At 39.0% G+C, this 20,722-nt stretch overlaps 1 protein-coding gene across 1 annotated transcript in view; it reads left to right on the top strand.

Moving 5' to 3' along the window:
* DYNC1LI1 (dynein cytoplasmic 1 light intermediate chain 1) overlaps window positions 1-20,722 on the top strand; it is a 43,212-nt gene that overhangs the window by 7,349 nt on the left and 15,141 nt on the right. The window contains exons 3-6 of the mRNA XM_060638439.3: window positions 13,585-13,701; window positions 14,427-14,657; window positions 17,236-17,405; window positions 18,394-18,487. Of these exons, the coding sequence (XP_060494422.1) occupies window positions 13,585-13,701; window positions 14,427-14,657; window positions 17,236-17,405; window positions 18,394-18,487 (612 nt within the window). The remainder of the gene's footprint in view (window positions 1-13,584; window positions 13,702-14,426; window positions 14,658-17,235; window positions 17,406-18,393; window positions 18,488-20,722) is intronic.

The following is a 20,722-nucleotide window of genomic DNA, read 5'->3' as shown; positions in this document are numbered from 1 at the left end:
TTAAAAATAAATAAAAAGAACTAAAAGAAATTATGTCTTAAAGCATTTTCTTCTCAAAATTGGAAGTCACTATTTTATTTATTTGAGAGAGCACTAGCAGGGAGAGGAACTGAGAGACGGGGAGAGAGAGAGACAGAGACAGAGAATCTTGGGTCTCAATCTCATGACCCTGGGATCATGACCTGCACTGAAATCAAGAGTTGGATGCTCAACTGACCAAGCCACCCAGGCACCCCTGGAAGTCACTATTTTAAATTATAAAGTAATACATGTTTCTTGTCCCAGTGAGAGAAAAAAATTATGAAGGTAAGAAAATAATACATGATCCTACCACCTGAAGATACCGTGTTCATTTTTTCTATATGTGTGTGTATTTGTGGGGTTTTTTGTTTTTTTAAGTACGCTCCCCGCCCAGCATAGAACCCATCGCAGGGCTTGAACTCACAACCCTGAGCTCAGGACCTGACCTGAGACCAAGAGTCAGACACTTAACCAACTGAGCCACCCAGGCGCCCCTTTATATTTGTTTTTTAAACAAATAGGCTCATATCCTACATACTGTTTTGAAAAATCAGATTTTTTAATTTATGTATTTTATGACAATAGACTTGGTTTCTCCCTTTTAGTGACTGAATAATATATTTAGCTATGCCATAATTATAATTTATGAGAGATTATTATTGTTACATCTAATTTTCTGCTTGCCCAATATTATCTTTGGGATAAATTCCTGTAAGTGGAATGGCTAGGTCAAAAGTATTTATCTTTTGAGTCTTTCTTGATATTGCCAAACAGTCTTTTTCTATTTTTATTTTTTTTTAACGACTCTTTTAGGAAAGTTGTACCATTTGACATTCTTACCATCAGTATAAGAGAGTTCTTATTTGTCTAGCACCATTGCTAACACTAAGGATTATTCATTTTAATCTTATTTGGTAGATAGGTTAAAAATTGGCATCTTAATTTAACAGCAGTTTAACTGTAGAATGTATAGCATATTTGTTGATTAAAAACTATTACTTCAGTGTGACTTTGACCTGGAGCATAGGAACTGTTAATAACCATTGGTATTAGCATTTATTGGCTGTTGTAAATGTTTATTGAATTAAGCTCAGTGGTTTTCAGTTCATGTCTAGTCAGTGTGAAAGTGAGAGAAATAATAAAGGATAAAGTCTATCGAAAAAAATTTTTTTTAATGTTTATTTGTGAGAGAGAGAGAGAGAGCACGCACGAGTGAGCAGGGGCAGGGGCGGGGCAGACAGAGAGGGAGACAGAACTCCAAGTAGGCTCCAGGCTTTATACTGTCAGCACGAAGCCCAATGTGGGGCTCAAACTCACAAACTGTGAGATCATGAGAACCTGAGCGAAATCAAGAGTTGGATGCTTAACCAGCTGAGCTACCCAGGCACCCCAAATTCCACTTTTTAATGTGAATTACTGAATGCTGATACTCAAAAGTAGGACTTTGGCCAACAGATGGGATGGGAACATCGTGTGTTATGCCTGTTACTTGGGTGTTTTGCTTTATTATGTATCATGCTTACTTTTTTACAGAAGAGGGTTTTAAGCCCCAGGTTACACAGCTGAGCTAGGATTCAACTTTGGGCTTGTCTAACTTTCCACTACGCATGTACTCCTTGATATTATGTTAGAGGGATGTAGTCTTGAACAGCCATGCATAAATGTTTACTTACAACCACTGGTTCAGATGCTACAGCTGATTAACAGCATCTCCTCCCTTGCCTCAGCTGGCAAGGGTCATCCAGGTAACCTCTGAAGGCCATGCCGAAGGTAGGAGTCCGAGAGTAGTTCGGTGAAGACCCCTTATGGCTCTTGTCACCAGAGCTTTCAGACAAAATAAGATGATTTACTTTACATCATGCAAGGCCAAATTAAAAAAAAGGTTAACTTCACAATGTTGATATCTCACCTGGACAAAGAAGGAACACGGCAGGCTAGATTTCCTTCTGTTCTGATCATCATGATGCTGTAGACCATGGTGGATCCAATATAGGTGTGGAGACGTGCAGCAAAGCTCTGTGTAGAAAGCAGGTATCGGGCACATAAACTTGTGCAAAGCAAGAAGAGCAGGCACAGTGTGTCAGCCTTCCATGCCAGCAGGAGAGGAGACTGGGAGGAAAGGGAGGCAGAGTACCGCTTATTTTGCCTTTTGGCATTCCTGCTTATCTTGAGTGGAGACGACTAGACGCTGCTCCAGGAACAATGGCAATGTCTGTAGTGTTCAGGAGCATTGCTGGATTCTAATTCTGCCCCTTCTTTAACACACTGCTTGATCTTTCAAATTATGCTATTTACCTTTTAGGATTACCATGTGGATTATATGAGATGATGTTTGTAAAAACACTTCAAACAGTGGCAAACACTGGAAGTGTTCAAGATGGCTATTACTAACGTGTTGTGAGTACATAAGTGTTTAGCTTTGATAGCTCATTTTCGTGTGATTCATGTTTTTATGGTATCTTTTAATACACTGTTGATGTCTTATAAAAGAACTTTATTTCTGGTGTATCACTAACCAAGAAGTAATGAAGGATAATAGTTACAGAACTTTAAATCCATCACCATAAATTTTGTCTGGTTTTACCCTCGTCTATTTAGAAGATGGGAGCAAATGGAAATACTTGACTTGTCCAGGTTTACACAACTAGTTATGGTATTGTTACAGTTAGAAATCACATCTTCTGACTCATCCCATTTCTAAGTCTGTTAATCAAATTGTCATTATAAAATTTATGGATGTTACATCTGGTGTTGAATTAGAGATCTGTTGGGGAGATAGAACAGTATTACAAGCACACCTTTACCTCTATATGTTTTGGTGGAGTTTATGGAGATTTTCTTTTATAATCAATTTGGTTTTCTAATTTGAGCTGAAAAGAAGTAAGAATTGATGGCCATTATTGCTTTATGCTAAAACTGAAGTTCTTTTGGGGCACCTGGCTGGCTCAGTTGAAAGAGCATGCTACTCTTGATCTTGGGATTGTAGGTTCGAGCCCCACGTTGTGTGTAGAGATTACTTAAAAATAAAATTTTAAGGGGTGCCTGGGTGGCTCAGTCTTTTAAGCATCTGACTCTTTTTTTTTTTTTTTTTTTTATTTATTTATTTTTGGGACAGAGAGAGAGAGAGCATGAACGGGGGAGGGGCAGAGAGAGAGGGAGACACAGAATCGGAAACAGGCTCCAGGCTCCGAGCCATCAGCCCAGAGCCTGACGCGGGGCTCGAACTCACGGGCCGCGAGATCGTGACCTGGCTGAAGTCGGACGCTTAACCGACTGCGCCACCCAGGCGCCCCTAAGCATCTGACTCTTGATGTTTGGCTCAGGTCATGATCTCACAGTTTGTGAGATCAAGCCCCGCGTGGGGCGTCGGGCTCTGCACAGGCAAGGAGCCTGTGTGGGATTCTCTCCCTCTCTCTGCTCCACGCCCACTTGCACGCGCTCTTTCTCAAAGTAAGTAAACTTAAAAATAAAATCTTAAAAAAATTAAAAAGTAAAACTGGGTTCTTTTAGTGCTTGGATCTTACAAATCCAAGGGCTCACAGAGTGACTTTTTTGAACAGTTCTCAGACAGATAAAGTGCAATACAGGCTTATTTGCTGTGGGGAATTTCACTGTAATCAAATCAACAGATCTTTCTTCCTTTGGTTCATCCACTAGGACAGGGTTTGGCCCATAGGCTATTTCTGTATAGCCACAAACCAAGAATAGTTTATATTTTTAAAGAGATGGAGGGGGGAAAAAACAAAGATGAATATGTGATAGAGACCTTATGTGAACTGCAAAGCCTAAAATGTTTGCTATCTAGGGGCGCCTGGGTGGCTCAGTCAGTGGAGTGTCCGACTTCGGCTCCGGTCATGATCGAGTTTGAGCCCCGCGTCAGGCTCTGTGCTGACCGCTCAGAGCCTGGAGCCTGCTTCGGATTCTGTGTCTCCCTCTCTCTCTGCCCCTTCCCTGCTCACGCTCTGTCTCTGAAAAATGAATAAACCTTAAAAAAAAATTAAAATATTTGCTATCTAGTTCTTTACATAAAAAGCTTCCCAGCACCTGGATGAGGACATGAAAATAGCTCTATTAGAATATAATTAGATCTAATTAAATAGTTCTGTTTGCTTTAAAAAACATCTTTCAAATATGTCCTCTTTAAGAAAATCTAATATAAACCGCAAAGTTAGATGAAATATTTAGAGAATAACTTGAACATCATCACTAAAGGGCTCTTTATAGAAGGACTTTCATCTTAGTCTATTTAAACAGGAACTCTCAGTACTTGTGTAAGTGTATGTTTACAGATCATTAACTATTTGGCTGGCACACTTAAAGCTAGTATGTCTGTTTCACTGCCAGCTGAAGGCCGAGGAACTGAAGATAAAGCTTTCTTAACAGTTTATTCATGACAGGTAGATGAATTCTTTCAACATTTTTTGAAGTCACACAGGCCCCATTGCCCTACTTGCCACCTTAAAGATATATTAATTGCATAGAATGAAGGACATATGTAGTTATTTTTCTTTTATTTTACTGCTCAAACCATTAGACTCTGTGTTTTTTCAAAAATAACTTGGAATTTAGTGACTTTTGTTTCCTCAATGGTTTGGTCATTAGAGAGAATTTTTATTTTATTTGTTTAGTTTTCTCCATGCTCTCCATGGCTTAGAATTTTAAGCTTTCAGTCTAAGTGATTCTCAGAAGTGTTTATGTGATTTGAGTAGTTTGTGTCATTGATTTATGTACTGTAATGCCCTTTTAGTGTCAAAAAAGTCACCCGAAAATTCCTATATTTCTGGGGAGGTTTTTTTTTTGTCTTTGCTCTTTTTATTTATGTATTTAGCATTGAGTACTTTTTTTTTTTAAGTTTATTTATTTTGAGAGAGACAGAGACAGAGTGGGGCAGAGCAGAGAGGGAGAGAGAGATCTCAAGCAGGTTCTGCACTGTCAGCTCAGAACCTGAGGCTCAAACTCAGGAACTATGAGATCGTGACCTGAGCTGAAACCAAGAGTCGGATGCTTAATCAACTGAGCCACCCAGGCGCCCCTGAATGCTTGTTTTTTTTAAATTCACTTTTTGATGCCCTCCATCCATAGCCCCACCCCCACCCCCGCCCCGTCCCACAACCACCAATCTGTTCTCTGTATCTATGAGCTTGAGGAGTTTGGGGGTTTTTTTTAGATTCCACGTATAAGAGAGATTATACTGCATTTGTCTTTCTTTATCTGATTTCACTTAGCATAATGCCCTCAAGGTCCATCTATGTTGTCACAAATGGCAGAATTTCATTCTTTCTTGTGGCTGAATAATATTGTGTGTGTGTATCTCACATCTTCTTTTATCCATTCATCCATCAATGGATACTTAGGTTGTTCTCTTATCTTGGCTGTTATAAATAATGCTGCAGTGAACATAAGGGTACATGTATCTTTTCAAGTTAGTGTTTCCATTTTCTTTGGATAAATTTCCAAGAGTGGAGCTGCTGGATCATATGGTCAAAATACCAAAATTTTTAATTTTTTGAGGAACCTCATACTATTTTCCACAATGACTGTACCAATTTATACTCCCACCAACAGGGCACAGGGGTTCCCTTTTCTCCACATCCTTGCCAACATTTGTTTTTTCTTATCTTTTTGATACTAGCCATTCTAACAGTTGTGAAGTGATATCCCATTGTGGTTTTGGTTTGCATTTTTTTTGATGACTAGTGATGTTGAACATCTTTACATGTGCCTTTTGGGTCTTCTTTGGAGAAATGTCTGTTCATGTTTTCTGCCCATTTTGTTAACTATATTGTTTGTTTTTTTGCTAATTGAATTGTATGCATTCTTTATACATTTTGCATGTTAACCCCTTATGAGATATAGGCGTTGGAAATATTTTCTCCCATTCATTTGGTTGCCTTTTTATTTTGTTGATGGTTTCCTTTGTTGTGTAAAAACCTTTTAGTTTGATGTAGTCCCACTTGTTTATTTTGCTTTTGTTGCTTTTGCTTTTAGAGTCAGATTAAAAAAAATAATAATTGCTGCGGCACCTGGGTGGCTTGTTAAGTGTCAGTTAAGTGTCTGACTTCAGTTTAGGTCACAGTCTCACGGTTTGTGAGTTCGAGCCCCACGTCGGGCTCTGTGCTGACAGCTCAGAGCCTGGAGCCTGCTTCTAATTCTGTCTCTGTCTCTCTGCCCCTCCCCTACTCACTCTCTGCCTCTCTCTCATATATAAAACATAAGAAAAAAATTAAAAAAAAATAATTGCCAAGACCAGTATCACGGAGCTTACTGCCTGTGTTAACTTCTAGGAGCTTTATGGTTTCGGGTCTTATGTTCAGGTCTAACCCATTTTGAGTTAATGTCTGTATTTGGTATAAGATAGTGGTCCAGTTTCATTCTTCTGCATACGGCTGTCCAGTTTTTCCCAACATCATTTATTGAGGAGACTACCTCTTACCTATTGTATATTCTTGGCTCCTTTGTCATATATTAATTGACTATATACACTTGGGTTTATTTCTGGTTTCTCTGTTCTGTTCCATTGATATATCTGTTTTTACGCCAATACCTTAACTGTTTTAATGACTGTAGCTTGTAATAGAGTTCAGAGTCAGGGAGCATGATGCCTTCAGCTTTGTTCTTCTTTCTCAAGATTCCTTTGGCTTACCCAGGGTCTTTTGTGGTTCCAGACAAATTTTAGGATTGTTTGTTCTATTTTTGTGAAAAATGCCACTGGAATTTTGATAGGGATTGCATTGAATCTGTAGATTGCTTTAGATTTAAAGCCACATAGTCCCCATTGCCCTAATTGCCACTTTAAAGGTATATTAATTGCTTGGAGTTAAGTATGTAGATAGTTATTTTTCTTTTATTTCACTCTTCAAACTATTAGGTTACTGTTTTGTTTTCCAAAAATAACTTGGAATTCAGTGACTTTTGTTTCTTGAATGGTTTGGCCAGTAAAGATGGTTTTTAGATGTCTGTCAATGCCAAATAGAGGTATCCTGAATTTTAATATGTTTTAATCCTTCTAATTGCATAATAGAATAAAGAGAAAGGGTTCATGATGGACTTTTTAGTAGTGTCAAACATCGTTCATCTTGGCTGGACCAAGGCAGCTGAATACTGCCAGCTCCAATGACTAGAAAGCTTTTCTAAGTTTAGTGAAGGAGATATGTATTATGAGCTTACACAATTAATTGATGTGTTATTGTTGAGAGGTAACCACTTGAGTTTTATAGATACGAGTGAATAAATTATTGTAATAGATTGTGGGTAAAGGCCCAGGACAAGCTATTATAGATGGGGTATAGTTATGAAAATAGAGACTATAGCCGTGATTAAGAGATAATGAATATTGGTAAAGGATCTTCTGACTATATGGTGCGTGCTACACAGTGAATGTGTACCTCTCAAATGAATAGGTTGAAATTGTACCCCACAGGGCGATGGCATTAGGAGGTATGGTATGGTCTTTTATAGATGATTAGGTTATGAGGGCAGAGGCCTCATGAATGGAGCCCTCATAAAAGAGACACCAGAATGCTCTCTTACCTCTTCTGATGTGTGAGGACACGGAAGACAGCTGTTTACGAACCGAGAAATAAGCCCTCACTAGACACTAGGTCTGCCAGTGCCTTGATCTTGAACTTCCTACCCTCCAGAACCGTAAGAAATAAATTGTGTTGTTTAAAAGGTACCTAGCCTATGGTATTTTTGTTATAACAGCCCAAAGAGACTAAGACAACATGGTTTTTGTTTTTGTTGAACAAGCAGGGACAGTGCCTGTTAAGAATGGGATAATTTCGGGGTGCCTGGGTAGCTCAGTCAGTTAAGCAAGCGTTGGACTCTTGATTTCAGCTCAGTTCATGAGATCAAGCCCTGTGTCAGCACAGAGCCTGCTTGGGATTCTCTCTTTCTCTCTCTGCCCCTACCCGCTTCATGCTCTCGCTCTCTGTGTCTCAAAATTTATTTTTAAAAACTTTAAAAAAAAAGAATAGGATAATTAAGTATCTTAAATGCAAGGACTTTATATCCTGCTTACTGTTAAGAGAACTTGCTCAAAGAATATTTGTTGAATGAAGGGGACAGACTTGGCAGACTGACATTCCCCTGAAGGAAACCCATAAATGAGCTGACACATTACACTGAAGTGTCTTTAAGTGTGCAGTGTGTTTTTGCGAGTATGAGGAAGAGTGCTTAACCAGACTCGTGGAGGCAAAGAAAGCTTCCTAGAGGAAACTAAATGGAGACCGGAAGGATAAGCTGGGGTTCTCCCAGATGTGAGGGAAAGGGAAGAATATTCCAGAAAGAAGTGACAGCACGTGTGAAGACTCAGAGTTGGGAGACTGCACCCTGTCTGGCTCTGCAGGACCTGGAGACTAGCATGTGGGTTGTGGGAAATGGGATATAGCGAGGGGCAGAAGGATTAAGTGGCTTTTGTAAGGAATATTGGGCTTTATTGCAAGGGCAGCAGGAAGGGGCACCAGGGTGGCTCAGTTGGTTAAGTGTCTGACCGGCTCAGGTCATGATTTCTCAGTCCGTGAGTTCGAGCCCAGCATCGGGCTCTGTGCTGACAGCTCAGAGCCTGCAGTCTGCTTTGGATTCTCCCCCTCTCTCTGCACCTCCCCCCACTGTCGCGCGCGCTCTCTCTCTCTCTCTCTCTCTCTCTCTCTTAAAAATAAACATTAAAAAAAAATTTTTTTTAAGGGCAGCAGGAGGACCCTGAGGGTTTTTTCTGACATCCTATGGAAATTCCAAGCGTGTTGGAGGAATTTTGAAGTGAATAGTCATATACCCAAACCTAGATTCTACCGTTAACATTTAACTGTATTTGCTTTATCACATAAATGTTTCACTGCTCCACCCTTTTTTATGCATTACAAAGTAAGTTCCTGATATTAGTTTACTTCACTCTAAATATTTGAGCTTTCGTATGTTATTAACTAGAATACCCTGAAGGGTCCTAAGAGGCAGAAGTGGCATGAGGAAATTGTTTCAGGAAGATCACTCAAGCCGCAGGATGGGGAACGGATTGGAGTGTGCTAAGAATTTAGTGAATGTTCACTTTTGAGTAGCATGTTTATATAGTGAGAAGACAACCAGGCAGAGGCCAGGGGTTAAATGCTTAAAGATCTAAAAAGGGAGAAAAAGAAAAAAACCCTAACAAATAATGTGATTAGAAGATGTGTATAACAGTAGCACAAGACTACATCTTTGTAATATCAACAGCATTTTCACAGAACTAGAACATCGGTCCTAAAATTTATATGGAACCACAAAAGACCTCAAATAGCCAAAGTGGTCATGAAAAAGAAAACCAAAACTGGAGGTTCCACAGTTCCAGACTTCAACTTATATTACGAGGCTGTAGTAATCAAAACAATATGATACTGGCACCAAAAAAGACACATAGATCAATGGAATAGAATAGAAAACCCAGAGATAAGCCCACAATTATCTGGTCAATCTTCAAGAAAGGAGGGAAAAATATACAAGGGGAAAATGACAGTCTCTTCAACAACTGGTATTGGGAAAACCGGACAGCTATCTGCAAACTGGACCACCTTCTTACACCATATGCAGAAATAAACTCAAAGTGGATTAGAGCCCTAAATGTGAGACCTGAAACCATAAAATTCCTAGAAGAGAGCACAGGCAGTAATTTCTTCAACAGCGTCTGTAGCAGCATTTTTCTAGATATGTCTCCTGAGACAAGGAAAGTAAAAGCAAAAATAAATGTCAAAATAAAAAGCTTCTACACAGTGAAGGAAATCATCAAAACTAAAAGGCAGTCTATCAAATGGGAGAAGATCTTTGCAAATGAAATATCTGGTATTAGGGGACATCCAAGTATTGATGACCAGTTAGCAGTTCAGGAGAGGCTAAGGCTGGAAAGAAATCCATGGGTCACCAGATTATAGGGAGTACAGAAGTCGTCTTCAGAGCTTCTCCTGGAATTACATTCAGAGGGAGAAGAGTAGAAGGCTGAGGAAGGAACCCTGGATTGTACAGACGTTGGGTAGGGATGGAAGAGCAGCCTGCAAGGAAGACTCAGGACCAGCCACCTCAGAGGTTAAGTGGTAGAGTAGCAGAGGGCGATGTTCCTGAAGCAGTGACGAGAGAGAGCCTTCTCTGACTTCTGTGTCTTCCTCCTCCTCTCTCTGCCAGCTCCCAGCCAAGTCTGCCTTGAGTACAGCTGTCCCCACTGCTATTAACCTTAGTTCAGGCCTACCTCATTTCTTGCTAGGACTCCAGTAATACCGAGTTACCTAGTCTCCTAACTCCTAAACTTACCAGTCTCCCATACTGTCGCCATAGAGGTCTTTCTAAAATACTTAAATACTGCCAGTGGCTCCCTGTTATCTTCAGGATAAAATGTGACCTTCTCAGCCTGGCATAAGATGCCCTTCGTGATCTGGCATTCTGTACTTGTTCTCACTTTCTGGCTTCTGTTCCCCTCACATCCTAACATTCTTCAAATTATCTGTCCTTTGTAGAAGGACAAACACTTCTTTGCCTCCAGGCCTCTGTATATGCTTTCCTTACTTCCTGGGATGATTAGCTGTCCATGGCTCATTAATACTACAAGACTTGGCTATAGTGTTACCTGCCACATCTACAAAGTCCTTTCTGACTTCCAGGCAAGACGAGGATATTCCCTGAGGGCTGGCCTCCCGGTTGTTGCGTATCTCCAGTATAGACCTAATGACAGTATCTTGAAATCATCTATTTGTTTTCCCTCTCCAGTTTGTCAGCCTCCTAGAGGACAGTGACTTTGACATAAGGATCTTTGTACTCCTGGTGCTTAATGTAGTAAATGTCTAATGGAGTGGTTCCTCAGAGTGTGGTCCCCACACTAGCGGCATCAGCAGCACTGGTTGCTCGTTAGAAATGCAGATTGTTGGACCCCACCCCAAACTTACTGAATCAGAAACCCAGGAGGGGAAGCCCAGCAATGTGTGTTTAATAAGCCCCCCGGTGAGTCTGGTACATTTTTGAGAATGATTAGTCCAGTGAAATGAATTGAAAAAATTCAAATTAGCAATCAGTATAACAAATTTTCTGCAGAAATTAAATGCCAGTGTTGGGTTTAATAGTAGAAGTATTTATATATTCTCTTTTTTACTGGTTAACTTTATTATTTCCATTTAAGCATGATGGGTCATCATGGGTATAATCATTGGCATTATCATAGATATTACTATTTTCAATCCAGTCTGTTATTTTGACGGACCATTTTAATAGTACTGCAAAAATAGTGCTGAAAAAGAAGTACTCATTTAATGACGAGTTCTTCATTGCCTTTTTAAGGTGACAGTTTTTGCTATGAAGTGTTGGAAAATAGTTCATAAAAAGAACCAGTCTTGCCAGTTCGGTTGAATATAGTACTCTCTACTCTAGGGTACTTTAAGTTTGACAGGTCTGTGTGTCTTGTCTCTGTTCTGTCTGCATTACTTGGCCTCAGCTTGTCACCAGTAGGATTATAAACACCTATGCAGAAGTGACTACTGCAGTCTGTGGCAACACTTAGTTATAAAGATGGTCATTCAGAAGATCCAAGACTTACATAGTTTTTTTAAGTTTAACATGAAAACAATTTTTAAATTTTCAAAGAACTCGTGAATGTTCTCCAGGAATAAGTCCTTAGGTCTAAGAAACTCACATTTATGAGTACTATTAACATGATACTGCTAATAACGAGACAAGTTCACGGGGCACCTGGGTGGCTCTGTCGGTTAAGCGTCCGACTTTGGCTCGGGTCATGATTTCGCGGTCCATGAGTTTGAGCCCCGCGTCGGGCTCTGTGCTGACAGCTGAGCCTGAAGCCTGCTTTGGATTCTGTGTCTCCTTCTCTCTCCCTGCCCCTCTCCAGCTCACACTCTGTTTCTCTCTCCATCTCTCAAAAGTAAATAAACGTTAAAAAAATTTAAAAAAAAATAACTAAGTCCATGAGATGGTAATAGGTAGTATTTAAATAGATTTATGATATTAAAAAATCTTCACCAAAACATCAAATAGTAGCCAGCCTAGTTTTAAAGTTTTTAAACTTTTGTCAAGTTTAAATCACATAATTTATTGCTGCTAATATTTCTATTAAGTCCTTTATTTTTTTATTTTTTTAAATGTTAATTTATTTTGAGAGAGAGTGAGAGAGGGCGTGCAAGCGGGGGAGGGGCAAAGAGAATCCCAAGCAGGCTCTGTGCTGTCAGTGCAGAACCCAACATGGGGCTCAATCCCACGAACCATGAGATCATCATGTACCTGAGCCGAAATCGAGTCAGATGCTTAACCCGCTGAGCCACCCAGGCACGCTTTAAGTTGTTTGTTTTAATTCCACTATCATTAACATAACAATGTTATATTAGTTTCGGGTGTACCATATACTGATTCAGCAGTTTTATACATTTCTCAGTGCTTGTTATGATGCATGTACTCTTTTATTCCCATCACCTATTTCACCCATCCCCCACCTCCTCCCTTCTGGTAACCATCAGAACCATTTGTTCTCTGTGGTTAAGAGTCTGTTTCTTGGTTTGTCTCTCTGTTTTTTTTCTTTGCTCATTTGTTTTCTTAAATTCCACATGTGAATGAAATCATACAGTATTTGTCTTTCTATGACTTTTTTCACTTAGCATTATACTCCAGCCTCCATCCATGTTGTTGCAAATGGCAAGATTTCATTCCTTTTTATGGCTGAATTATATACATACACACCACATCTTTATCCATTCATCTATCGATGGTCACTTGAGCCACCTCCATAATTTGGCTATTGTAAATAATGCTGCAATAAACCTAAGGGTGCATGTATCCCTTTGAATTAGTGTTTTTGCATTTTGGGGTAAATACCCCATAGTGTGATTACTGGACGGTAGGGTAGTTCCATCTTAAGCTTTTGAGGAACCTCCATACTGTTTTCTACAGTGGCTGTACCAGTTTGCATTCCCACCCACAGTGCATGGGGGTTACTTTTTCTCTACATCCTTACCAATACTTGCTGTTTCTTGTGTTTTTGCTATTAATATTTTTTCAGTCTACATTTTATTTTTGTCTGTTCTACGTTCCCTGTACCCTTATTCTTACTCAGTTTACTACCTCTACCCCTCCCTTATTAATATTTCTTACGACTTCATGGTTTTGGTGAGGCTATAGCCACAATTCCCCGCCTGGTCAATTTTGATGCATCTTCCATCCTCCATGAGTGGGCCATGGGTGGGCACATGACCCAAACTGGGCCAGTTAAGAGTCTTTACCTGAGATTCTTCAGACTGAAAGCCAATAGAGAGAGTCTTTTGTTCCTTTTAGATGAAACTGGAATGACATAAAAGTTGAACTTCGTGAAAAATACCCACAGAGGAAACCATTTGTAATAGGATAGAACTAGACTTAAAAGCAAGGGCAGAGACACCAGGACAAAGAATCTGGGAGGGGAAGTCAGCATCTTCAACTTTATAGTTACCTAGATATCTTTCATCAAATTACCCTTTTGGTTGAAGCTAGTGCCAGTTGGGTTTTTCACTTGACACTAAAAAGCATCCTTAAATAATCCGTATTATAATTAAAAAGGATTGTCCTTTTTTACAGGTGAAGATGGAGCTGGAAAAACAAGCTTAATAAGAAAAATTCAGGGAATAGAAGAGTATAAGAAAGGAAGAGGATTGGAATATTTGTACTTCAATGTTCACGATGAAGACCGAGATGGTGAGTGTCGTTTGTATGTAAACCAAGTTTCCTGAGGCCTTTCTGAGGTGCACTGCCTGCTCATTTTAGTCTTTGACTTTTCTTAGTGTGTCATCTTTTACTAGGAGTCCTGCTGTGTCATGCCACTTATGTGTGGACATAACTTTTATTGGCTTGGGATTAGAATTCTTCTAGTGGTATTTTTTTAACATCTTAAGATATTCTAGTGTTCAGACTGTAGCTTCCTTGCCATCCTTCAACAATCTCAATTTTTCAGTTCGTTTTCCCTCAAATAGTGAAATAATAGTATCCTGTGGTTGTTTTGCCAATCCCTTTTCACCTTCTCATTTTTGACACAAAAAATGTCATCTGCCTCCCAGCTTTTTTCAATCTGATCAGCTGTTCTTTTCTTGTATACATCACGTGCCTTCTCATTTTTGTGTATGATATCTGGTACGTGCATGGCTCTCTATGCTGATGGTAAGAATAGAAACATGTTATTCAGCCTGTGATTTGGGACTGAGAAACAAGAAGTAGAGGCTGCTGGTGTTTTGTGTTGGCAGTTAGATTATCTTCCTGAAAATTTGTTAGGCCTTTATTAAATTGATAGATGTGATCTAAGGAGTTGAACCTTGTCAAAGGAGCCATCCTTTGTGGAGATGCCCTAGAATACCAAGTAGTATTGTTAGTTGGATAATGACATAACTTAATCCAGTTGCCTTGGTAACTTTTTTTGTCTCTTGTAGATCAAACAAGATGTAATGTATGGATCTTAGATGGAGACCCGTATCACAAGGGCCTCCTGAAATTTTCACTGGATGCCATTTCTCTGAAGGACACTCTAGTTATGCTGGTTGTTGATATGTCAAAGCCTTGGACTGCTTTGGATTCTTTACAGAAATGGGCAAGTGTTATTAGAGAACATATTGACAAGTTGAAAATTCCTCCTGAAGAAATGAAAGAAATGGAACAAAAGCGTGAGTAGTTTAGAAATACGAATATAGATTTCAAACACCTGATATCCTAGCTATTGTAATTGTTAGCAATTTTTGACTTTGAGTAAGATTCAATGAAGGAAACATAATGTGACTACTGTTTTTGAAATTTAATTTGATGTGCTAGGTTTTAATGTAGTTTTAAATTGGAAACCTGTACTATATATAATGGCAGACTCCTTAGTAGAGGTGCCTTTTCTCCTTTGCCAAAGGGCCATAAATGTTCATTTGGGAAGTAGATTTTCAGGATTAAAAAGATTTGAATCTTTCGTCAGCTGTTTATTTTCAGCAGTTTCATTTCTTGGTAAATAAAGCACTCTTATCAACGTTGTCGACACGAAATGTGCCCCAAAAATGTTAACAACGTAAATATAAAAATGTTAAACTGGTTTTATGATTTACAAAGTGTATATTTTGTACATACCCATGTAAATTGGAAGTTTTCAGATAAATTATGATAACAAGGGTTATCTCTAACAAATTGTAAGTTAGTTGTCACAGTTCTTAATTTCATTGAGGGTTCTTCATTTGCCAATGCCTTTGCTTAAGAAAATATGCAGATGGAATCTGCTTTTCTTTGTTATTGTTGACTGATAATAATTTTTAGAAGAAGATTAACAGCTTACTGGAATTTATATGCAAGGAAATAGTAGAGACTTAGGAGAATCTGTGTCCTAAATTCCTGAAAAAGATGTCTAACTGCTTTTAATCTGTACCTCTCTTTCCCTGTTTGGCCATTGCCTATAGGTCTTTTTTTTTCCCCGCTAAGTTTATACTACGGTAGTGGTTCTCAGTTTGTGGTCCCAGGACCAGCAGCATCAGTATCAGTACAGCTGGGAGTTTGTCAGAAATACACATTCTTGGGCCCCACCCCGGACTACTGAATCAGTTAACTCTGGTATATGCTAAAAAAATCTAACACTGTTAGATTTCACCCTTTAATTTGACGGGTAATAGCTACCAGGTCTGCTAAGGTTGTATGCATGCCCCTGTGTTCTTGAAGGAACTGTACTCAACTATTCAAGGTTCCCTCTTCCTTGACCCCATGTAAGTTTAAGATCATTTTCTTCTTTATGATTCTGTATAGAATTCCCTCATACACATGGGGTGCTTGGGGGCTCAGTCGGTTGAGCATCAGACTCTTGACTTGGGCTCAGATCATGATCCCACGGTCATGGGATCGAGCCTCACGTTGGGCTCTGCACAAGCATGGAGCCTGCTTGAGATTTTCTCTCTCTCCCTCTGCCCCTCTCCCCTGCTCGTGCACACTCTCTCTCTCTAAAAAATAAAAATTAAGAAAAATTTAAAAAGAATTCCCTCGGGGCGCCTGGGTGGCGCAGTCGGTTAAGCGTCCGACTTCAGCCAGGTCACGATCTCGCGGTCCGTGAGTTCGAGCCCCGCGTCAGGCTCTGGGCTGATGGCTCGGAGCCTGGAGCCTGTTTCTGATTCTGTGTCTCCCTCTCTCTCTGCCCCTCCCCCGTTCATGCTCTGTCTCTCTCTGTCCCAAAAATAAATTAAAAAAAATGTTGAAAAAAAAAAAAATAAAATAAAAAGAATTCCCTCATATACAGTTTTAATCCTATGCTGTGAATCATTTGTTTCCAGATTTGTTATTTTGCTTTTAAACATGGAAAGCAGCCTTATATAGAAATCCTGTATCACTGATTATTTCCTTGAGAATTCCTTAAAGAGTAATCACTGAGTCAAAGTATACATTGTTAAGGTTCTTAATACATTTACATTGAATTTTTGTTAAGTGAAGGTTGTGACAGTCTTGCAAATGAGTTCTAAAAATTTATCAGCGCTGGTAATATCATTAATTTTTACCAGGGTTACAGAATGAATATGGCCCAAGATTGTACCTAGGTGAAAAGGAGAAGACCCGAGTAAAGAGTTTTAGAGAAAGGAAAGTAATATTAGAAAGTCATCTAGGGGCGCCTGGGTGGCTCAGTCAGTTAAGCATCTGACTTCGGCTCAGGTCATGATCACATGGTCTGTGGGTTCAAGCCCCGTGTCGGGCTCTGTGCTGACAGCTCAGAGCCTGGACCCTGCTTTGGATTCTGTCTCCCTCTCTGCCCCTCCCCTGCTTGCGCTCTGTCTTTGTCTTTCAATAATAAACAAACATTAAAAAAAATTTTTTTTAATAAAAAATAAAATAAAGAAAGCCATCTAGGTCTTTTAAATTGTGGAGCACCCCCCCCACACATGCACACCCATTTTTTTATCCTTTCAGTGAGCTTTGTGAATTAGAGAATATAGAGAGGCAAAGCTAGAGTGTGACTTGCCCAAAGTAATTTGCCCAGACAGAACCAGCTTACATTGAACCCTATTCTTTGGAGCCTACTCAATTGTTGTACTCTGCCTCCTCATAATTAATGTGAGTCTGGTGTTTCTGTTCTGTCTTTGAAACAGATTTCTCAAACCCTTCTTGTATCTTCTCTTACATAACACTAAATACAAACTCTCGTAAAATACGTATTTAGATTATGGCAGAAAAAGCTACCTGCTGAAATAAAGCAATTTCTAAACCATGTATTAAATTATTTACTTTGATTTTCAGTGATTAGAGACTTCCAAGAATATGTAGAGCCGGGAGAAGATTTTCCAGCCTCTCCTCAGAGAAGAAATACCGGGTCACAGGAAGATAAAGACGACAGTGTGGTTTTACCTCTGGGTGCGGACACACTTACACATAACTTGGGCATCCCAGTACTAGTAGTTTGCACAAAGGTTAGCTTCCTTCCTAGAGATTCTACTACTGGTGTTAACCGTGGATGAGCAACCATTTTGTTTTCCAGCCTTCTTTTGGAGTTGGCACATTAGCTTTCCTAGATAATTTTTCTTAACAAATAGAAATAATAGTTTAAAATATGGAATGATAATCACATGTTGATTTTGTGATCTTAATCATAGTGCCTTTGAAAGAAAATGTTACTTCACATATTCTGCTTGTGATTGAATTTCATATTCTTAATTTCAATTAGACTTCGTTGTACAGTAAGTTGAGTAGAAATAATACAGGTAAGATGATAACTTCAGTATTAATTTTTATAAAATGTATTTTGCCACATTAAATTGTGATACACTGATATCCTAATATTGGAAGATTATGTACTTAAAATCAACTTCAGTGTCTACCACCACTCATTATGTAAAGTTGATATGCAGTTATCGAGGTTTTTTTATTTATTTACTAAAGAGGTTGTGATAGGATTGCTATTATCAAAATTCTGTTAACTAGTTCTGTCACTGTATACACTTTATAATAAATCAAAGAGGGAAATAGGGAAATGTACAGACTCCCTGGCTATAAAGAGTGTTTTATAGAACTAGAATAGATTTTCGATCTTAAAAACTTCGTTTAGGTCATAAGTGGTTGAGTCAGCAAGTATGAGCATCCATTTGTGGGTCCTGTGAGTCTTCATTCTCTATGTACTAAAACTTTCTCTTTGGTATTTTTGCCACATTCAATACACCATGGACGTTAATACTTTTTAAAGAAATAAAATGATTCCTTAGTCTTATCTCCACCTGAAAGAATCTTAGACAGGAGTAATTGATGTTCTGATATTTTGATGGTCACCTTATCAGTGTGATAGTTTTGTGATATTCCCCCACCCAAAACTGAACTATCGAAATCATTATATTTAACTTTGATTATTTAAAGTTAATGCTGTTATTATTGGGGTTTTGTTTCTTTTAATTATTTTCTCCACAGTGTGATGCCATTAGTGTATTGGAGAAAGAACATGACTACAGAGATGAACATTTTGATTTTATTCAGTCACATATCCGGAAGTTTTGTTTACAGTGTATCCTTTTACTACATTGATTGGTGCAGTGTACCTTTCCTGTTTGTTTGCTTATTTCAGTTAAGGGAATTAAATTGATGGACTTTAGAAATTCCATAGGCTTTTTTCCTCCTGCTCTGGTTAGGAATTTCATTTTAGCTCCCAAATCATTTATATCTGGGTATTTTGAGCTATAAAAGCAAGTGCTGAAATCTATTAACTTTGGTTTGCTGTGTTTTAAAGTACTGTGCTTAAGAAAAATAACTATTAGTCTTTTGTGGAAAATTCTAATGAACTGGCATTGAAAACATTCTGATTACAAAGCAGGATTCATTTGTCGGGAGTGGCAGTGGGGCAAGATCAATATTCAGGTTTGTGTGTTCTCATTTTTAATATGTTCAGTGTGTTACCATCTCCACACATAGTCCAAAGCAGTGGTTTCTAGATCTACTGTGCCAGCTAAGGCTTGCTGAATTGGGACATTTCAGGGTGAGGCTGAACAATCTGTACTTTTAAAAAGCTTTCTGGGAGATTTTGATAATCACAAGGTTAGGAAACCTGTAAGGAATCTTGTCTAGGTTGCAAGGATTAGAGGAGCCACTGAATAACAGACACCAGCAAAAGAAGGGTAAAATGAGGGTTGTACACGAATGCTTTTAGGAGAATTTGCTGTTGAAACCGTGGTCACAGCTTGCATGCACTGAGGAGAGCTGTAAGGTCACTTGACACTGGCACTTTCCCCTCAGTCCTTTGTCTCTCCGCGGCCCTTTCTTTTCTCCTGTCACATAATGGTTGACTTGGGTTGAATTAAAGGGCATTTGTTTACATAAAGAGTCTTTTAAAAACTTTGTTACTGAAGATTAGCAAATTTAAGAAGTCGTAGTCTCTTTAAACGTTTATTTAATGCTGTTCTTGAAAATATACATGCAGGTATGCAATCAGGAAGGAAACTGTCCACTAAAATAATCACAGACCTTTAGTAGAGCCCGTTGATTTAAAAAAAAAAAAGAAGCACTGGGTGGCTCAGTCAGTTGAGCATCGGACTTTGGCTCAGGTCATGATCTCATAGTTTCTGGGTTCAAGCCCTGCATTGGGCTCTGTGCTGACAGCTTAGAGCCTGGAGCCTGCTTCGGATGCTGTGTGTCTCTCTCTCTCTCTCTCTCTCTCTCTCTCTCTCTCTCTCTCTCTCTCCCCCCCTCTCTCTCCCTCTCTCCCTCTCTCTCCCTCTCTCTCCCTCCCCCTCCCCTGCTCATGCTCTGTCTCTCTCTCAAAAACAAACATTAAAAAAACAAATAAATAATAAAAATTTAAAAATTAAAAAATTCAAACTGTGAGAAATCACTTCAAGATAGTGAGGTGCATGTGTATGCACGCGTGAAGGCAACAGTTCAAAATCATTTTAATTTTTTTAAATGCTAATTGCAATGCAAATTTTTGCATTCATAAATCGGTTGTCGTGAGAGATCATTAATGAAAAGTTCACACAGTTAAGCTTTTACTTAAGGTTAGGATGTTTGTTTCTACCAAGTTTTATGACAAGTCATTTTTAGCAGTACTGTTAGATTCATAACCTTCGGTTCATGCACTAGAAAATACGAGTCTTCCAGTTCAGAAGTAGAAGTTCAACTATTCCCAGCATCTCCTCTTGGTCTAAGTTATCATCTCTCTTGGGACACAGTGGCCGGTGTTAGAGCATGGTCCTTAGCTGTGGCCGTAGAATTTCTGATGGCCACTCTAACCATATCATCTGTCAGTAGTCACATTACCCCCTTTTGCACAGGCCTTTCTTGATCTTTGGATCTACTGTATCATTTGGATAAAAGGTCGAAGTTAGGGTCTGCTTTGATTAATACATCCTCGTGAGGTTGTATTACCTCAAGTTTTGGTCATGAAATCTGTTTTCCTTGAGTCATTCCTGAAAGTTTCTTGGTGGTACCTATTGGTTCGTCTTTTCTCCTTAGTAGGTCTCCTGAACTTTGTCCCTAAAGTCCTAATTCCCGGGACTAGTGAAAACCATAAGACACACTAGCACAAGCCATCTTTTTGAAAAATGCAAGCCAAACAGTCGTTGATAAGTAATATCCATCCTTCATGAAGTTTAGGAAAGTTAAAAACAAAACCAATACCTCTTCTCTTGCTTTAAATGCAGAGATGGTAGTAATGTCAATATTAATCAGTTTACCTTTCCTTTCTTGGCTTAAGGAGATTTTTGCCCCCCTAAATCAAGTCGATTGTGTAAAGATTGTTTTATTTGCA

This window comes from Panthera onca, chromosome C2 (assembly GCF_046562875.1).
Source record: "Panthera onca isolate mPanOnc1 chromosome C2, mPanOnc1 haplotype 2, whole genome shotgun sequence".
Classification (NCBI taxonomy): domain Eukaryota; kingdom Metazoa; phylum Chordata; class Mammalia; order Carnivora; family Felidae; genus Panthera; species Panthera onca.
Note: the sequence above shows the minus strand (reverse complement) of the source record. Positions and strands in the feature narration are given on the sequence as shown.